This window comes from Pristis pectinata, chromosome 2, assembly GCF_009764475.1.
Source record: "Pristis pectinata isolate sPriPec2 chromosome 2, sPriPec2.1.pri, whole genome shotgun sequence".
Taxonomy (NCBI): Eukaryota; Metazoa; Chordata; class Chondrichthyes; order Rhinopristiformes; family Pristidae; genus Pristis; species Pristis pectinata.
Genome location: NC_067406.1, coordinates 79982497 through 80001027, shown reverse-complemented (window position 1 = coordinate 80001027; position 18531 = coordinate 79982497). Strand labels below are relative to the sequence as shown.

The following is an 18531-nucleotide window of genomic DNA, read 5'->3' as shown; positions in this document are numbered from 1 at the left end:
CCATCTGTGATTTTGGCTCCTTTCTTTGCCCTCTCTCTATTAGTACAGCTTGGTCTGCTGGGCATGTCCCATAGCCCTATCATTAGTAACATAACAAAGACAAAGAAGGATAATGTGCTTCGACAAGCTATATTCAGTCAATTAATCTCGCCCTATCAGAGATTTTTTTTTTGTTCTATCTTTTCCTTCCTCACCTTCTCTGCAACTGAAAATTAACTTGTTTTCTCTCTCTCCCAGTTCCAATGAAGGGTCTCAAACCTGAAATATTAATTCCTTTCTCTTTTCACAGCTGCTGCCTGACCTGCAGAGTATTTCTAGCATTGTTTTTATTCCAGATTTCCAGCATCTGTAATTTATTTAAATCCCATGTGCACAAACCTTGTTTGATAATCTTGATGCCAAATCTCTACTTGGGCATTCAGAAGACTTATCTAAAGTCTTCTGAGTGACCAAATACACCACATGAACTAGTTCTCTCTTATCTATTCTACCAGTTAGAGGTAGGGAGGGAAGAGGTCATAAAAACAAGGAAAAGAATTTCGAAATTGAGCTACGCTGTTCCCAGGTACACATTTTAGTTCTCTGAGCACGTGGGTAATGGGTAAACAGGACTTGCTGCAAGTTAGGACATAGCTAAAAGTTTTGGATATCCTCAACTTTTTGGTGAGGGAAGCCAACCTGCAATGTATTAGAATAGTTGTGCAGAGGAAACAGAGGCAAAAGTCTCAGCAGCAGATGTGCTAAAGTGGGTGTAGAATCTGGCAATACCAAAAAGGTAGAAATGGTGAGCCTTATTAATAGCTTTGTTATATGTCCATACATCATTTTGGAACCAAATATAAAGCCAAGATTGAAAACAACCTCGTTCAGCTTAAGATAGATGCCACAGAAACAAAATCCAGCAATATTGCAGAGGTAGAAATAATCAGTCTTAGTGATGGCTTAGAAATGTATTCCATACATATGTTGGGTCACATATGATGCTGTGGTTGCAGACAGTTTCAGACAATGCCTAAGAATGGAATGGGATGAAGTTAGTTTCTCAGAAGCAAAGCCTATGAAGGGAGCCAAAGACAAATACATCATTGGCCCAGGTTTATTCATTGGCAAAAGTGGAGATCAAATAGCAGACCAACAGTGGGAGACATATATTTAACTTGTTGCAATGATTCTCAGGTATACATTTTCAATCACTTGGACTAGATATGTAATATTTAGCAGGCTGCAGTACTAATCTTCTGAAATTTAGCTTAGTGAATTTAATTGAATTCACTGAAACCAAATTATATAAGATGGCTACAAAACACATTTACTACTGCATTGTCTGGTTAATGCAATGCTAATTAATTATCTTTGTGCTACAAAAGCTGGGATTCACTAGATAATGAGAGATAACAGATATGGGACAAAATACAGGAAAAAGATCCTTAAGATAAAATAAATGGAAGAGAACTTTCTCTGTCTGTATCAGAACTGACTATTTCTACAATAAGTCATCCAACTGTGATACTGGCTTGGTTTTTTTTCTCTCTCCATTAGTACAGCCTGGCCTACTGGGTGTATCCCACAGTCCTGCTATTAGCAGCACATAACAGACAAAGAAGTGTAATCATATTCTAACTGCCCCCACTAACCATCTTGACTGGTCATTCCCACAGCAACCCTGGTCAAACCCTATCACAGATAGGGTTTGTTCTATCCATCTCTTACCCCCTCGCCTCTGCCACATTCTCTGCAACTTAAAACTACCACTTTATCTCTTTTCCAATTCTGAAGACGGACCTTTGACATTAAATGTTAACCCTGTTTCTCTTTCCATAGATGCTGTCTGCCCTGCTGAGTGAGTCCAGCATTTTCTATTTTTGTTTTAAAAAGGTAGGACTATTACAGAGTTTGATGAGTAATGCGAACAATCAAAATAAAGTTCACTTTTGCATTCAGTTTTGTAGATGAAGGATAACTAAAAATGTCTGATTAATTACCATGCCTTCTCCTCAATATTCAGACACTTTTAAGACCAAGAATCTCTTCTCTCAGCAGGTGTGATTTCCAGTGATTTGCTCATCAGAATTTAAGGAAAGGCTGCAAGTAGTCCCAGATTTAGCCTCTTGCCAAGGAGGGTTGTGGGTGTGGGAGAGATGTGGGATAGATCATCAAATCAGATGGAAGTAAGTGGATAGAGTTGTACCCTAAGCTCTTTGATAAAGTCAACTTGTTCTACTATATCTAACACAGGAATATCAGCCATTCTGTGGAGCACTCACAAAATTTGCATTCAAGAATACTGACAGAGGATGAAAGGGAAGATAATGGCAGCATGAACTTCTTGAAATAAAATTTCTGGAAAATGGGAATTATACCATAGAAATAATGGGTGGTGTCAAATTTTGTACCCAAGTTCATCAAGGAGGAAGGAAGTTTAGAGGCACAAAAACAAAAGGTCATTGGTAAAGTAAAAGAATAATTTTCAGTTTAATGAGATGTTGGTGGCAGTTACTCCAGGGGCTTGGACCTCCAGAGTTTTCAGTAAGTCAAATTATTTTGACGTAGGTAAGATTGGAGAATTGCCAAAGTTTGTTGATGTTATCCAGTTAGGCTTCATGGTAAATCTTGAGCGACAGTGCAAGAAGATATAAGCAGATTACAAGAGTGGGAAAAGTAGGTGGCAGATGCAGTACAATGTAGTGCAATAAGAATCAGAAAATGTAAAAGAAAATACAGCCTAAATGATAAGAGAACAGTGAGCTCAAGTGGTAAAGGTAATTAGATTTGTAAAAGAAGGAATGAGGCTTTGTGGATCACACGTATGAACATACGACTCAGGACAGGAGTTGGCCACTCGGCTCCTCGAACCTGCTTGCCCATTCAATAAGATCATGGCTAATCTACTTGTAACTTCAACTCAGTTTGATGCTTTATGGATATCGGTATTGAATGTAAAAGGAATGAAATGCTGTTTAATTTTGTAAGATATTGGAAAGGCCAATCTTCCCTACAATCTTTTGTAGTGAGGTGTGGAAAGAATACACTGAAAAGATTTACCATAATATACTAGGAGTTGGAAATTAGAGTTCCAAAAACAGTCTTTGAAACAGTATCTCTAAAGGTTGAGAGAGGAATCAGAAGATTTGAAGAATCTTAAGTATCCAGAAGAGGAGACACTGAAAAGTTATATCCATTGGTTGGTGCATTTGTAACAATGGGAGAACAGGCCTAGACAAATGAAACAAGTAGTTAAAATGAATTCATACAGAGAGATAGTAGAACTTAGTGGCTGTGAGGTAGTGGGAATAGCATTAAAGGGAGTTTGATAAAAGTTTTTGCAAAATGTGGAGGGAAAAAAGATGGAAATGTGATTAGAGGAACAGATCCTACTTAGAAACTACCACCAACAAAGGCCCAATGTGCTTTTTTATTAAATGAGTGGGCAAGAATGGAACTTTAATTTTAACCATCGGGGCCAGTCTATAAAATTATTTATTCCTTTTATATTTTCTTACAGGAGCTTTTAATTTTCCATAGTTCCTATCAATGCATTATTCCATCTCATTTGGGAGGATCCGATCTCATGCTTTCTCTTTCCTCAAATCTAATCCAGCAGATTTAATTTAAAATGTGAAACTTCTTGAACTGCCAGTCTTTAACAAATTGATCCCTCCTTCTCTTCAAACGGCACTCCCTTTACATTTGTTGCAGAAGCTGCTGCTGTTTCTGAAATCATTGTATCATTTCACGTTTATCATCAGGTGGGGAATGATCTAGCATAGGAGCACTGCGCAGGCAAACTGGAACTTTGGAAGTGCAGTTCCAGTGATTTTTGGTCCTCTTTATTAGCGAGGAAAATGGGAGTTCACAGAGCTGAGCTTTAAACTGCTCCACAGGACTTACATTAAAAATTATCTTTTAAGTAAACTTCCCTACATTCCAAGTTCAACAGTCTCCATGAGATATATGCATAACTGCAAAGAAATCAAGAACTAGCTTCCACGTGAATAGCTTTGGTCGAGAATCTTTGCCTTACCCTTTTGCATCTTACATAATAGCCATACTTCATATCGTACTTCATAATGTGGGATCAAATTTAATTGACAAATGGCATAATAAGTTCCCAAGGTGCCTTTCATTGCTAAGAAATGAGCTGATAGACTCATTGGAAAATATTAGAAAATCAGCAAATATTCATCAAGTAATGCTTACAGGTACTTGCTTAAATCATAAAACAAAACACAGGTAATGAGAAATGACTGTAAACTGATCAACTTCATTAACATGAACTGGACCATCTGTCAGACATAATTACCAATCCAAATGAGTATTGAAGTAATCAAGGTACTTAAACTGAATGACTTCAACAGGTTTCTTTCAAGACCAGTATCCCAATTATTGGTTTATTTATCAATTGTGAAATAAACATGACCGCATCAATCCTGAGAGAGCATTCTGCTTATTTCATGGTATTACCAGGCTATAATCAAATGTTAATTTTTAATTAGAATGATTCTGTCCTTGCCCTCCCTTCAGTCACACACACTCTGGCAAACACTGATGACTCGTGTTTAGGAACGGAAACCCTGACCTGTGTTTCCTTCCTTTTCTTAAGGTATAGAGATTAATTATAACATCCTATTGCCACCTGGGCTTGGACGGGGGGGGGGGGGGGGGGGGGGGGGGGAGGGGGGGGGGTGAAATGTGGAACCTTCCAGGTCTGTATTGCTCAGCCACTTGCTGAGTGAATACATTTTAATCGTAAAAACAATTCTTTCTCTTTTCCCCCTTCTTTATTTCTGGGGATTTACCTGTTCCGGAGTGGTAGAGGACGACATTTAGGATGTCATGTGGAGCCGCTGTGCTGAACTGTGCGAAGAGGATGCTGGCATTTCAGGTTGAGCCACCGTGGAGACGTTGTCCTGAAGGACGTGGATGAAGCCCTGCTGTAGCTGCTGCCAGAGGAGGGAGGACACTGTGGGTCTCGATTATTTTGTTGGAGCCGCTTTTTTCTCAAGAAAACTATCTTTTCCCCCAGCTTTTCACGTTTAACCGTGTGCATTTTTTTTTAAAACTGCTTTAACACAACATTTTGTTTTGATAGCAGTGAGGCTGGGGGAGGGGAGATGGCAGGGGTTAATTTGAAGCTGTAAATGTGTGAGGTGCGGCTACCTTCTGAAGGGTCTTTGAAGGGCAGTTCCTGGGTTCAGGCACCTTTGTGAAGTATGAAAAGGGTGGGGCATTGGAGAGGCAGGCATACTGTCATTTTTGGTTCATAGAACTTGGACTTGCAGCCCTTTGCTGCTATGCGAAGCATTATGGTCAGTACCTTGCTTGACAGCTAGAATTTTGCTTTGGTTAGGCATCTGAATGAGGTTGTTCAGCAAATAAGAGCAGACCCATGGCAGACAGAAAACTGGCGTAACACATATTGCATTCCACTGTTTGCAGCCATGATAAAGGAGTATTTTACATACCGTGTGTACGTTTAAAAAGTGCTCCATTTAGAGAGTAAGGGATCACAGTATGTACAATGTTACCAAGCCACTTTCGCCATTATGTTGTTATTTTTGCTTTTCACTTTTGGTCCTGTACACTCCGTTATGAGTTATCTCGCATAAAACACAGGTGTTTATGGAACAAAGCAAAATACAAGACACACACACTATCGGAGAAAGCTTTTTTTTAAAAGATTTGCGTTGGAAGAGCCAAGGTTGAACTGATTATTTTCTGGATTACGTTTGGGTTATTTTCTGGATCTTAGCAGATAAAGGTTACTGAGAAAAGTTGACATACGAAAGACGAAACAAACCATTACAGCAGTGTGTGTGTAAATACATTGTATATATTTAAGTAGTAACTAGTCAATATGCTTGTCCTGGTCAGACACAGAAATGAAAGGAGATGCTTACAGGTACCTGACTGGAGAGACTGAAATTCCCTGCAGGCCCCTTTTTCTTGCTGTTCATGCTGTTGATGTTTCCTGCACTGCTGTTTGAGGTGCTGCTCGCTGAGTTCTTCCTCTTTCTCCGCTTATTTGTCTGTTGTCTGGTTGGTTCTGCTGTGAAAAACAAAACAAAAACATGCCAGGATCATGGTTTTGACATCATACCTAGCTTTGCGTGCACAAGACTGATTAGCTTTACCTTTTCCTGACTGGCTAAATATGAGGAGCTGCTTAGTCAAGTGCAACATGGCTAAAGGTATATTTTGTGTGAAGTTGTAATAGATAAATTCTTTATCCTGACATTCTCTCCGATAACTCACTCCCTTTAATGTGTTCATTAACTTATGAAGTTGTAATTAATCTTACTGAATGGTATTTGCCTGATCCCATCTTAAGCCACCAAAATAAATGTTGAATAGTTTATTTCAGATCACGATCATTTCCCTCCCTCAGTGTTTATTTGGAATGGTTGGTGATTTTGACTTCATTACTGGCCAGGTAGCTATTAGCTGGTATGAGCTGGCCTCAAAATTGTAACAGGATAATTTATAACTGGAAGGATAACAACCTTAATTTTGCCCTTAAGTAGCTGGTGTAAGATTGATGTCTTCCCAACTCTAAATATGGGATCTTTACAAAAATTACGACAATGAAGTTCTTCCCACTAGGGAAGGCTTTTAGAACAGTTTATCACTTTTACATTTCAATCAGTTGAAGCCTTTTTCCCTCCTCAAAGGTGCCAATTGACAACACTGCTCTTCATGAGGCCAGCAGGAGGTGAACATGGTGAGGGAGATGAAATGCCAGCTTTTTCTTTGCAAGGCACCCCACCTGAAAAGCCCCACCTGGAAAGTCCCAAAATGAATATGACTGCTAAAGCTGTCTCCAACTTGGAACCACTGGAGTATGAATAAAGCATAAATGACCCAGCACCAACCATGGCAGAAGATTTCCTTTAGTTCTTGCATAATAATGGTGTAAAGACTTTTTCCAACCATTATTGCTAGCAAAACTCCAAATGCTTTTGTTTAGAATATTTGTAATTTTACTAGAAATAGAAATGTAGGAAATTTTCTCACTGTATTTACAACATTAAAAACACAGAACAACCAAAGAAAATCTTTCTCTGTATTTACTTGAACTGGGTCAAACTAACAGTTACATGTTGATGAATAAATATGGAACATTCAGCAAAGCTGTGGTCCAAATCATGGCATTGGATGTGAAAACCATCCAAACTTCCAAGATTATTCTTGCCTTATTGCTCCCTCCATGTCTTTGTTATTTTATATAATATATACTTCAAATGACTTTAAAAATAATTAAACTTTGTTTTCTTACCGTTATGCGCTGGGCGCGCTGAGCGAGGTTGTGGGGTTGAGGCGGTGTGACGTAGGAGAAAGGGTATAACGGCTGATTGTGAGGTTCGACCTGAAGGATTACAGCATCACGGGACAGGTATTTTACTCTTACATGGTTGTTAATTTCAGCGGTTTTACTGGTGCATATACGATATAGTATAATTTTTTTGCCATATTTGCGAATTAATTTCCTCTATTTTTCTCCTCAGTCCCCTGATTCCTCCAAGCCGCTTACCCACTGAGGGCAAAAGAGCAGGTAAGTGATCTGTCTGCAGTTTCTACCAGGGCCACTATGAGCCTGCCTACTAGAGCTCTGCAGGAATAGCCTGGAGGCTGCAGTCCCTCTGATTCTCCCTCCCCTTCTGTGGGGAGGCATCTGTCCTCCGCTCAGCGCCTTCCCACGACAGCACAGCTGAGATTTGAAACCAAGCTGCATGGGGTTTAAACCTTTCACTCCAACAACACCATGACACAATGCACTGGCACTCCAACGTACTGAGTCACTGTGCTGCTTGTTGTAGGATACAATTGTACGCTTTTCAAATCACTACATCTACTTTTTATTTGCAGGTATAAGAGAAAAACATGATGAGAACAGTTCACAAATTAACTGCCTTTAACAGTGGACTAGATTTACTATGTGGCAATGTAAATTATGTTAAGAGTGAAACAATGAGAAATGTTTTAAGTATGAAAATGTTAAGTAACTATAAAACGATTGGCATCAACTCTGGTATAACAAACCACTTAGATACAGGACATAACCACATTACCAAAGTATTCTTTTTGACATTCATTGAGTTCATATGAACAAGCAGAATACTTCTATATAGTATAGTTATCAAATTTGATGGGAATGTTAATTAGAAAACTGGGTGGGAAAGTCAGCACACTTGATACGTGGTGCTCGTGATTGGTTGGTTAATAATTTTATTGATGAAGTGGAATGTGCTGCCTTCGCAGCCAGTTCTCTGATCCAAGCTTCTGTTAAGTAAGAATCTATGCTGGCACAGTCTTACAAATTTGTAAGTGAATAGATAGGTTGAGTCGTCTACTCTTTGCTAGCATGCAGAAATTCCTTCGTGTTCTTATATTCAAATAAATAACCTCATCTTAATCTGACATGTTTACATGATACACTAGGTGTTGATCAGGGTGTTCTCCTTGCTCCAAGTAATCAGCGAGGAAACTAAAGCAATCAATAACTTGTAGGGCTTACTTCACCGTGGGCAGATAAGGCCTGCATCGATCCATCCCACTTTAATTTGTGAGACACTATGCTGAAGCCAAATGCAGCATCAGAACAATTAATTAATTGGGCAAATTTTGGTCTTGATGACAAGTTACAAATTTTCTGGGCTTGCCAATTTGATGTGTTGCACGATTAATTTATCACCTCACTCAAAGCATACCAGAATGTGTTTGATACCAAAATCTTAATAGGTGTACAAAATAACTTTTGAAGTTATGGGCAAAGTACTACAATGTCAACAGTTATCCACAACATGCAAAGACGACGATGGCAAAGCAAAATGCAGGTTTACTAAATGTCTAGTCCATTAAGTATCCTATCTATCCTGTAAAGATTGGCTTAACTTCACATGGAAAGTTCCACATGAACCTCATTGTGAATCACAACTAAATAATTTCCAAATAAATGTTACCTTGGAATACTTGCGCAGTTGTTCTATTGACTATTTATTTACCTCCCTTAGTTTTCACTTATTTAGATGTAGATCTAGGATATACTGTATATGTATGTATATAAACCTAACTCAAAGATTCAACAGTCTCCTAAATGGTTTGCCCAGATTCACACATTTGCGAGAATCTACATTTAAAACAATTCCAGGACCCAGTTTTTCTCAAAAATATCACATTCAGAAGCAAAGGCAGAAGCTTAAGGTTTCAGTGCTAAACCTAAACAGCACTGATTGCACCCTAATCTGAGCAGTCACTTTTGTGGAAGTTTTTAAAAAAATACTGAAATAATTTGTGGATACTAAAATGTTGAGGGGAACGCTTTATTCAAAGCATTCTCTTTTACACATTGTAAAATAAGTCTTCCCAAACATTTCCTTAAAAATTTGACATATTTCAAGGAATTAAGCTGGAGCAGTATACCGAAAACGGGTATGCAACTTCACACCCAAAGTCAGTTGCAACTCACCTTCCCCAGTCGTTTGGAAAGGGGAATAGAGATCTTCAAGATGTATGGAAATGCTTCTCATACAGCTTTCCCTGTTACTTCTCCTCTTAAAAACCTTAAATTATCCAGCAGTACAATTTAATCAATTTTAACAAAGCAATGCAGGGTACATTTTATTTGTCCAGCTTCAAATTGAATTCATAGATGAGGTGAATTAAGTAATTAGAATTAACAATACAAAGTCTATAAATGGATGAGGGACTATCTGGTAAGACTATTCCTTCTCTATAAAATCCTTTCCCATATAAAAAAAAATGCAGAGAAGGATATGATACATGAATATATTTTACTGACTATTGGAAAAAATACAGCCTGAGCACATATGGAGTGCAGCAATTAAAATATGTATTTCAGTCAGTGTTGTGGATCTCATAAAATTTGCATTGATACATAAACATGAATATCAATATCGCCATTTTCAAGATTATTTTATCAATTCATGTGTGTAATATAGCTCATATATCAGTTAGATAGTTACCTGCACTACTGAACATATGATATGGAGACACAAGGATGTAATAAATATCATTAAGGTGTTACGAGAAAAATAGTGGTGATTTAGAGATCAGTACCTTTGATATTGTGTTAAGTGTGAGGAACTTTATAAAATTCATTAATGAAGCATTCCCCAATGTCATAATAACTGTTTACCTCCAGCTATAATATTCAATTAATCATTGCCAGCCTACCTGGAGGTGCCACCATTCGCTGCCATTTCTGGAATAAGCATGTTTTCAGGCAGTCCCTTGGGCTGATATTGTATGTTTTGTGTCTGGACATCAGTTCTTGCATTGGCTCCAGTATTACACACAGCTGGAAAAATGAGCGCAGATTACCTAGTGTTAACACATCACACATTAAATGCATTTTTAAAATATGATAAAAGCAGAGCTATGCTGGAACAGATTTGAGTTATCAAATAAACTTTCTCATAAGTTGAAGTCTTACAAACATTCCTTTTGCTAATTCCTTAATTGATCTGAAAATATCTCTGATGGTTCTAGCCACTGTTAAAATATTGTGAATTTGAGTCTTGAACTGTATGGGTGATTAAAACTGGCAGCAATTTCAAAACAACAAATTGTTAGTAGAGTAATTCACATCCAGCCCAGATTCATTCAGGAGCTTCTCCAAAACTCTGAGAAAATATCTACATTGTATTATACCTTATTTTGGTACTATTTCCACTTTGGTCTCCATTCAATGTAAAGGGGAACTTCAATTGGAAACAATTTCTGTTTTAGATGCTTTCATTTCACAGATAAAAATGACAAGCAATACCATAAATTTCTTCGACCTTAAAGGATGCAATAGAAACAAACTTACAATGCAAATTTGCTTCACTAAATTGGGGTGCAAGGCTGCCTCCTTCAGAATGTCTTGTCCTCCCAGCTGGTCTGATACTATAATTTGAGTTTTACTCATGTAACTCTGAATCCCTTCATTGCAAACTATAGAGAGGGTTTGGAAGAGGGACTTGTAACATCAAGTAGGCCTTAGAGCTCCTCCGGAACATGGTTTCTTGGAACTGGGCAGATCCAAAGTAGTTGTTGGGTTGCTTTCTGGCAATAGCAGCTAAGTACTAGGATGGCAATATAATAACAAACTTTTCATTAAGGGGGGTGCCAGTGTGACCTAGAGTAGATCCAATGCAAACAGTAGCACTGCAGTGTAGGAAATGAAATGTTACCATGTCTGGAAAATATGACAGCCGCATCATCTATGCATTTGTCAAGAAATGGGAGTTTAAAAAAATGTTCATTTAATTGACTTTTTCCCCCCACATAAAATTTCGTAAGAGCAAATTTTTATTCCATATCCCAAGTATTTTGGTGGTGATGGGTGAATTCTACAAAAGCAAATTTCCATTACCCGAACTGTTGTGAAGCAGAGGTCCCCTTTACTGACATTTTCTTCAAACAGTCACTCTATGTTATGGTGAGACTATTTCATTCTCTTCAAAAAAACATGAAAAAAATCTTTACTCTGCTTTCACTGTTAAATTTGACAAAAGAGAACAGAAAAAAGGACATAGACAAAATGATTTGAGGAGAAAGTATAGGCCGCCAGTAAAGCTTCTCATTTTTCTTACAAAATGGAAGGAGGCCATTCTGCCATTCCAGTTTATGCTGACCTTAGAGCAATCCCATCAGTATCGTTTTCCCATTTATTTCCCTGTACCCTTTTCTCTCACATGCCCATCAACTCCCCCCCCCCCCCAATTCTCCTGCCACCCACCTACAGCAGGGGCAGTTTACAGTAGCCAATTAATATTCCAGCACATCTTTGTGATGTTGCTGGAAACTGAAGAACCCAGAGAAAACCCATGCAGTCACAGGGAGAATGTGCAAACACTACAGTGGTTGTGTGTGGGCCATGAGCAACTTTTAAAAGCTATCTAGATAAGTACATGGATAGGAAAGGTTTAGAGGGCTATGGGCCAAATGTGGGCAGATGGGACTAGCTCACTGGGGAACAGTCGTCATGGACAAGTTGGGCTGAAGGGCCTGTTTCCATGCTGTATGACTTTATGACTACAGAGACAGCACACATTGTCAGGAGCAAATCTGGGTCACTAACTGCTGCACCGCTATGCTGCCCCAATTCTCATTTCAAACCTGGGAGCAGCTAATCCTATTCAATGAACATATTTTCATTTCACTCAACATCCATTCTAAATGACATTCACTAAGATTAAAATTCTCTCACTTAATCTCTGAATAGGATTAATAATTAGATTTGGGTTATAGTGTATCAGTTATAATTACATGGTTCAATTCAGTCTGGTTGATCTGCATCTATTTACGAGAGCTGAAAGATCAATTGCCTAAAAATGCTTTAGGTACATAATGGGAGTAATTCATATCCAGCCCAGATTCATTCAGAAGGAATGAATTGTGTGTTTCACCTGTACTGATTCATGCCAGTGCAATAGGATCATGGCTTAAAATCCCAATCCCCATATATGAGGATTTTCATTGTCCAACCCTTCCACACACATGAAGTTATGTGGGTTGTGACAATAATCACCAAATTTAGTACTGTTACATTGTGACACTTCTTTGCAAACAAGACTAATGTCTTTCAGTATGGAGTCCAAAGGGAGAGTGGACATGATATAGTGATCTCTCATCCATGGTAAAATGCTTTGGGGCTAGCAGTTCTCCATGTTTAAGCATGGAACAGGAAATTCTAGAAAATCTGCAAGCAATTACATTGTCTTTGTCAGCGTGTTCATAAGGGGCCTCTCTTCAATGCTGCAAGTCTGATCCTCAGCTTCTGGCACCTGCCCTGCACGATGTTGCTTACCTTCTGCTCCTCTTGCAAAGACCCAGCTCCCCCATTGCCTAGGCTCTGTAGGAGGCAGGAGATGTCAACAAAGTACAAGACCCTCAGAGTGAAACAGAGAGCAGAATTGTATTTTAAGGAGACTGATGGCTAGACTCCTGGTGATGCTATGGCTTTCATCAAAGGCTGCAGTTGCAGGAGCTGGGAGAGGAACTGCAAACCAGGGAAAGTGGGAATAGCCTTAATCTCCCAATATCCAGCCCTCAGGAATGTGCACCATCTAAAATATGTGAGCTGCCAAGGGCTGCCTAAGAGTAAAAGCATTATGTGAGCTTTGTGGATACCTGACAATCAAAAGAAAATTCTTTTCATGGTTGACCACAACTCACATGTTCATGAAGTGGAAGACCTTACAATTCACAAACTGATCTGAGTTATGATGGGAAACCAGAAGGGCAACGTTTGGGAAATTGAGATCATCACATGAATCCCGGGGAAGCTCACAATCCTGGTGAATTCATGCTAGCCTATAGATTCTGGGGCATGAAATCCATGGATGTGGGGTGCCCAATCATGTCTATTCTGTCCCGATGCTTGACCTGTAGCTCCAGCTCTTGAAACTAAAGCCTCATATCCTCCACTGAAGAAAAAGTAAAGGGAGTCATTTTTTTTGGGCAGTGACTTCCTAATGATGTGATGAGCTAATCATAAAGTGTGTATGTGAGCAGCTGGCTGGGAATTAGGCAAAAATCTGCCTCTGCCACTTGGATTGATCCAGAGGTCAGGATACGAAGGTGACAGTGATCTTAACTTCCACAAACAGAGCAGTCCAGAGATGGGGTGTGTGGTTGGAAACTCTTTATGGAAGGTCATATCTCTATCACCATCAACTTAGAAAATCTCAGCTTCTAGAGATATTGCTTCTCAGAGAGAGTGAAATAGAAACAAGGTCTATAGACTCTGGGTTGAGAAGGTCAGTGAGTAAGAGTCCTTCTAGCACTCTTACCTCAGGGTCCCTAGCTACAATTGTACATGCCTAATGCCTGACTGACAGCTCCAGTTCATGCAGCAGGCCCACCACAGAAGCACACGTGATGAGCGGTTTTGACTGTGGAATTGGTAGAGGACCTCAAAGTCTCTATCCTCAGTAAGAACCTGGTTTAGAATCAGTCTCCATAGGGTTCTGCCCTTGATTGTAGAAGTTTGGGCAAAATGTGTGAATGGCCCTTTCAATCACACTGCTACACATAAATGAACATTCAGTGGGAACTGGTCAATGACTCTTCCAATGTAGGAGCAACATGACCTAACTTCTTCTGGCAACGGTCCACATAAGCACTGCTAAATGACTGATGTTATTATGTACGTCACTTGTACAAGCACAATTTGCTTAGGTAAGTGCCCAGTCTAATTTCCAGAGTGGTGACATTTAGACTACCAGGTTAATGTGTTGTGTTATTGTGTTGCACTCAGAAAACATCCACTTGCCAATGTACAGTTATGCAAAAGTATTCAATACACTAGTGTTCCAACTGACCAGGTCACTGTGTCCTCCAATCGTCACCATCTTGAAGGCAATCATCTAATTTTACCTCCATTTTTCCCCTCTCCAATAATACCAGATCTTCATGCAACTTTTGAAGCCAAGAGGCTCATCTTCAGATTTATGTTCTTTATTTGTGCTGACTCTGTTGGCAATTCAGTTGAGATCAGGATTTCAGTGGAGGGGTAAAATTGAACCCGTACTCCTAATTGAACCTCTATTTTGTACAGAGACACTCCAAGCTATTTAATACATAAATCTTGAATGGGATACACATTTTGAGTTGTGAATGGCATTATGTTGCAATCAATCGAAAGCCACAGTCATTAGTCAGTCAATTCTTGGCAGAAAACAACAAAGCATACTTCTCCCTCATATAGCATAAACACAGCAAACTTTGTGCGAAGAATAGAAAGCAAGCTAGCTCTTCATTAATAGGTGCAAAATAAATACAAAGATAGAAAAAAGAATCTCATCATTACTTTCTTGTAAACAAGCTTATTTGAAATCCTACATGGTAGTTGGCAAAAAGCCCAGGTAGTTCTCTAGACAATACATGTTGATGGATTTTTCTTCTATACAACAACAAGGAGCCTTTAAAGTAAAAATCAAAAATAGAATTTCACTCTCTGCTTCAAAAGTAGGTCATTGGCTGAAGCTGCTGACAATATGCTTATTCACCTTTTATAAGAAACAAAAAAAAATTCCTTTGTGCTGAAATGCTAATTTCAGCTTTTTAAAAAACACTCATTTGTATTTTATAGACGTACAATAACGTTATAGCATTTTGATTCTCCATGATCATAAATAAATCACGTTTGCAGTCATCTTTTGTGAAAACCAAGCCTTTATGCACAGAGCATCCAAGATGAAACTGTTTTTGATATTCTATGCTCTTTGCACCATAGGAGGGGATTGTTCACCAAAGAGGTAAATCAAACTGAGCAGTAGTGATTCATAGGTACCACTCTCATAAAATGTTGAAATCCACTGGTAGCCAGAAGATGGCACGAGACACTCTGTGACCTGACAATAGTCAACAAGTGTTCTGACAATGTTTAAGCTCCTATTTCTATGTCAAGAACCAGCAGGAGAATTATCAGTACACTTTCAGTCATGCATTTTAGCATTCAAGATCTATCTTGTTCAACAAAACTGAATGAGTGTTATTTAGATAAATATAAAATATTTATCAACCATCTACAATACAAATCCTGTATCTTGAAAAAGTGAGCACTCTTCACTCCATTCGGAATTTACAATATGAAAAGTACAAAGCTGAAATTATAAAATCTACTAAATCTTACTTGAGCACTATTTTTTACTTCAGAACATGATGAAGCTATTATTTGAGAAAATAACGATTAACAATGCTGGATTTGGAAGGTTTGTCTAAGTTACCATTAAACGCAACATAAAGTTGAAATTTAGGGGAATGGTTCTTGGGAATACTTTTAGACAACGGCATGAAAAGTCCATTTATCTAAGAAAAAAAGCAAGTTGAAAGGTAGAGCTACACATCATATGAATGCAAAAAAACAAACTACTGGAAGAACTTAAGTGAGAGTCAGGCAGCATCCATGGAGGGAAATGGACAGTTGAAGTTGTTTTCGGTCGAGACCCGTATCTCGACTGAAGATAAAGGGTCTTGCCCCGAAATGTCGACTGTCCATTTCCCTCCATAGATGCAGCCTGACTCACTAAGTTCCTCTAGTAGTTTGTTTTTGTTCCAGATCTCATGTCTGCACCGGATGAACGGATTTCCATTAACTGAGCTATTGGTCCCAGGCAAGTCATCAAATAATAATATTTACAGCACAGGGAGCAACACCTGGTTCACTCTCTGGTGAATAGTTATACAACAACTTCAGCAGAGCCATGGATCCAGCTGTTTTCTAAGGTGGAAGCAGATGAAATGATCATGTTATAAAATACTACAAACACTTCACAAACAGTGAAGTGATGCATTTACAAGGATGTAAAATAAGGATGCAGCCTATGGTGATGCTGAGTTCAAGTACAAATATTCCTTAAATATTCCAGTGTTGACATTTTAAAAAAAAGAGGAAATAGCAAATCAGTTCCATATTTTGGAATACTGCAGACATAAGAGCAGTCTTGCTTGCTTGTAATTTACTATTATTTATAATGCTGAAGAACTCCTCAATCATTTGCAAATGATTTATCGGTGAGCTTGAAAGCAGTGACCTTAGGATTATTAATTTTTCTGTGCAGAAGCCATCACAAGTCAATGACACCAAATATACTAGCAGCCAACCTTTACACAGACAGCTGTTCTAAGTATAAAATTGAGTTTAGCTGCTCCATCAAAACTATATATTTTTACTATTAAGCTGCCTGTGTCCATCATCTAGGCTGAGGCTGCTATCAATGGAATGATTGTCAGCTTCCTTCTTCATCACTGGTTAGGCATTGGTGTTCTCTAGCTTTCTAATTTCAGGCCTGTCACTTTTGTTATTCTCTAATCATATTTTGCAAATTAATTCTAACAAATTTCAACATTATCCAGAAAAATAAATCTACTTATTCCATGCTATTTCATCCACCTAACAAGTTGCTAAAGCTTCCTTGTTGTGGTTTCCAAATGATTAAGTGATTCTACCCTCCAATACTGCATTTGGATGTTCATTTCTATGCTGATTATTGTATATCATAACTTAGTGATATTGAATTATAGATTCAGAAAACTTATAATGCAGGAGGCCATTCATCCCATCATGAATCTACTGGTTGAAAAAGATCTACCCAAGCTAACCCCAGCCTCCAGCACTAGGTCTGTACTCTATAGGTCATGGCTCTTGACGCACACCTCCAAGTACATTTTAAATGTGACGGAAGTTCTGTCCTGTCTGTCAGTGAAATCCAGACCCTTACTATCCTCTGAGTGAAAATTGTTTTCCTCATTTCCCTTCTAATCCTCCTACCAATTACTTTGTGCGCCCTGGTTTTTAACCCCTCTGCAAAGGGAAATAGATGCTTCCTATTTAGTCTAAGACCCTTTTAATTGTATTCACCTCAACCATGTCTCTTATTGGCCTCCCCATTCCAAACAAACCACCCAACTTAGCCAATATTTCCTCATAATCTTAATAAATCTCCTCTGCATCCTTTCCAGTTCAATTAGATCTGAATACAGAATTCAAGTGCAATGTATAAATTTCTAATATAACTTCCTGTGTCTTGGTGAATAAAAAAAAATCATGCATTCCTTTTTACCTACTCACTGTGACCTGTCCTGCTGCCTTTAAGATCTCTTTTTTGCTCCAATATCCTCCCATTTATTGTATATTTCCTTTCCTTGCACCTCCAAAATGCATGAACTATACTTCTCATGATTAATTTGCCATTCTCCTGCCAAAATTCACCAGACCATGTACAATCTTCCTGTAGTCTAAAGGTTTTCTCCTCACCATTAATCATATGACCAACTTTTGTATCATCTACAATCTATCTTGCCCTCTACAATTAGCTTCCATTCATTTATATATTGCAAAAAAAGAGACTGAGTACCAAGCAATGTGAAATTGCAATGCGAAGAGCCTTCCAGTCACAAAAACAACTGTCAACCATTACCCTTCTTTCCTGCCGTAACCAATTTCAGATCCAATTTGCCACTGTCCCTTGCATTCCTTGGACTTTAAATTCTTAACCAGCCTGACATAATTGGATATTATCAAAAGCCTTGTTAAGATCCATGTAGACCACATCAAATGCTCTGCTCCCAACAAACTTCCTTGGTGCCTTCTCAAAAAGCTCAAGTTTTTCAGATGAACAAATCAGTGCTACATAAGAACATAAGAAATAGGAGCAGGAGTAGGCCACCTGGCCCATCGAGCCTACTCCACCATTCAATAAGACAATGGCTGATCTGGCTGCGGACTCAGATCCACTTACTTGCCTTTTCCCCATAACCCTTAATTCCCCTATTATGAAAAAATCTATCAAACTGATTCTTAAATATATTTAGTGAGGTAGCCTCTACTGCTTCCATGGGCAGAGAATTCCACAGATTCACTACTCTCTGGGAAAAACAGTTTCTCCTCATCTCTGTCCTAAATCTATTCCCCCGAATCTTGAGGCTACGTCTCCTAGTTCTAGTCTCATCTACAAGTGGAAACAACTTTCCTGCCTCTGTCTTATATATCCCTTTCATGATTCTGTATAAGATCCCCTCTCA

The 18531-nt window shown here is 38.6% G+C and overlaps 1 protein-coding gene across 8 annotated transcripts in view; it reads right to left on the bottom strand.

The window, feature by feature from the left end:
* LOC127581957 (LIM domain-binding protein 2) overlaps positions 1-18531 on the bottom strand; it is a 349031-nt gene that overhangs the window by 12177 nt on the left and 318323 nt on the right. For 3 of the 8 annotated variants that reach the window (XM_052036812.1, XM_052036773.1, XM_052036822.1), the window contains 3 exons: positions 10192-10315; positions 7274-7363; positions 5904-6046 (listed from right to left, as the gene is read on the bottom strand). In XM_052036812.1, the coding sequence (XP_051892772.1) occupies positions 5904-6046; positions 7274-7363; positions 10192-10315 (357 nt within the window). Of the gene's footprint in view, positions 1-4796; positions 4941-5897; positions 6047-7273; positions 7364-10191; positions 10316-18531 lie in introns of all 8 variants that reach the window. The other 5 variants (XM_052036802.1, XM_052036783.1, XM_052036793.1 and 2 more) reach the window with 5 other exon arrangements.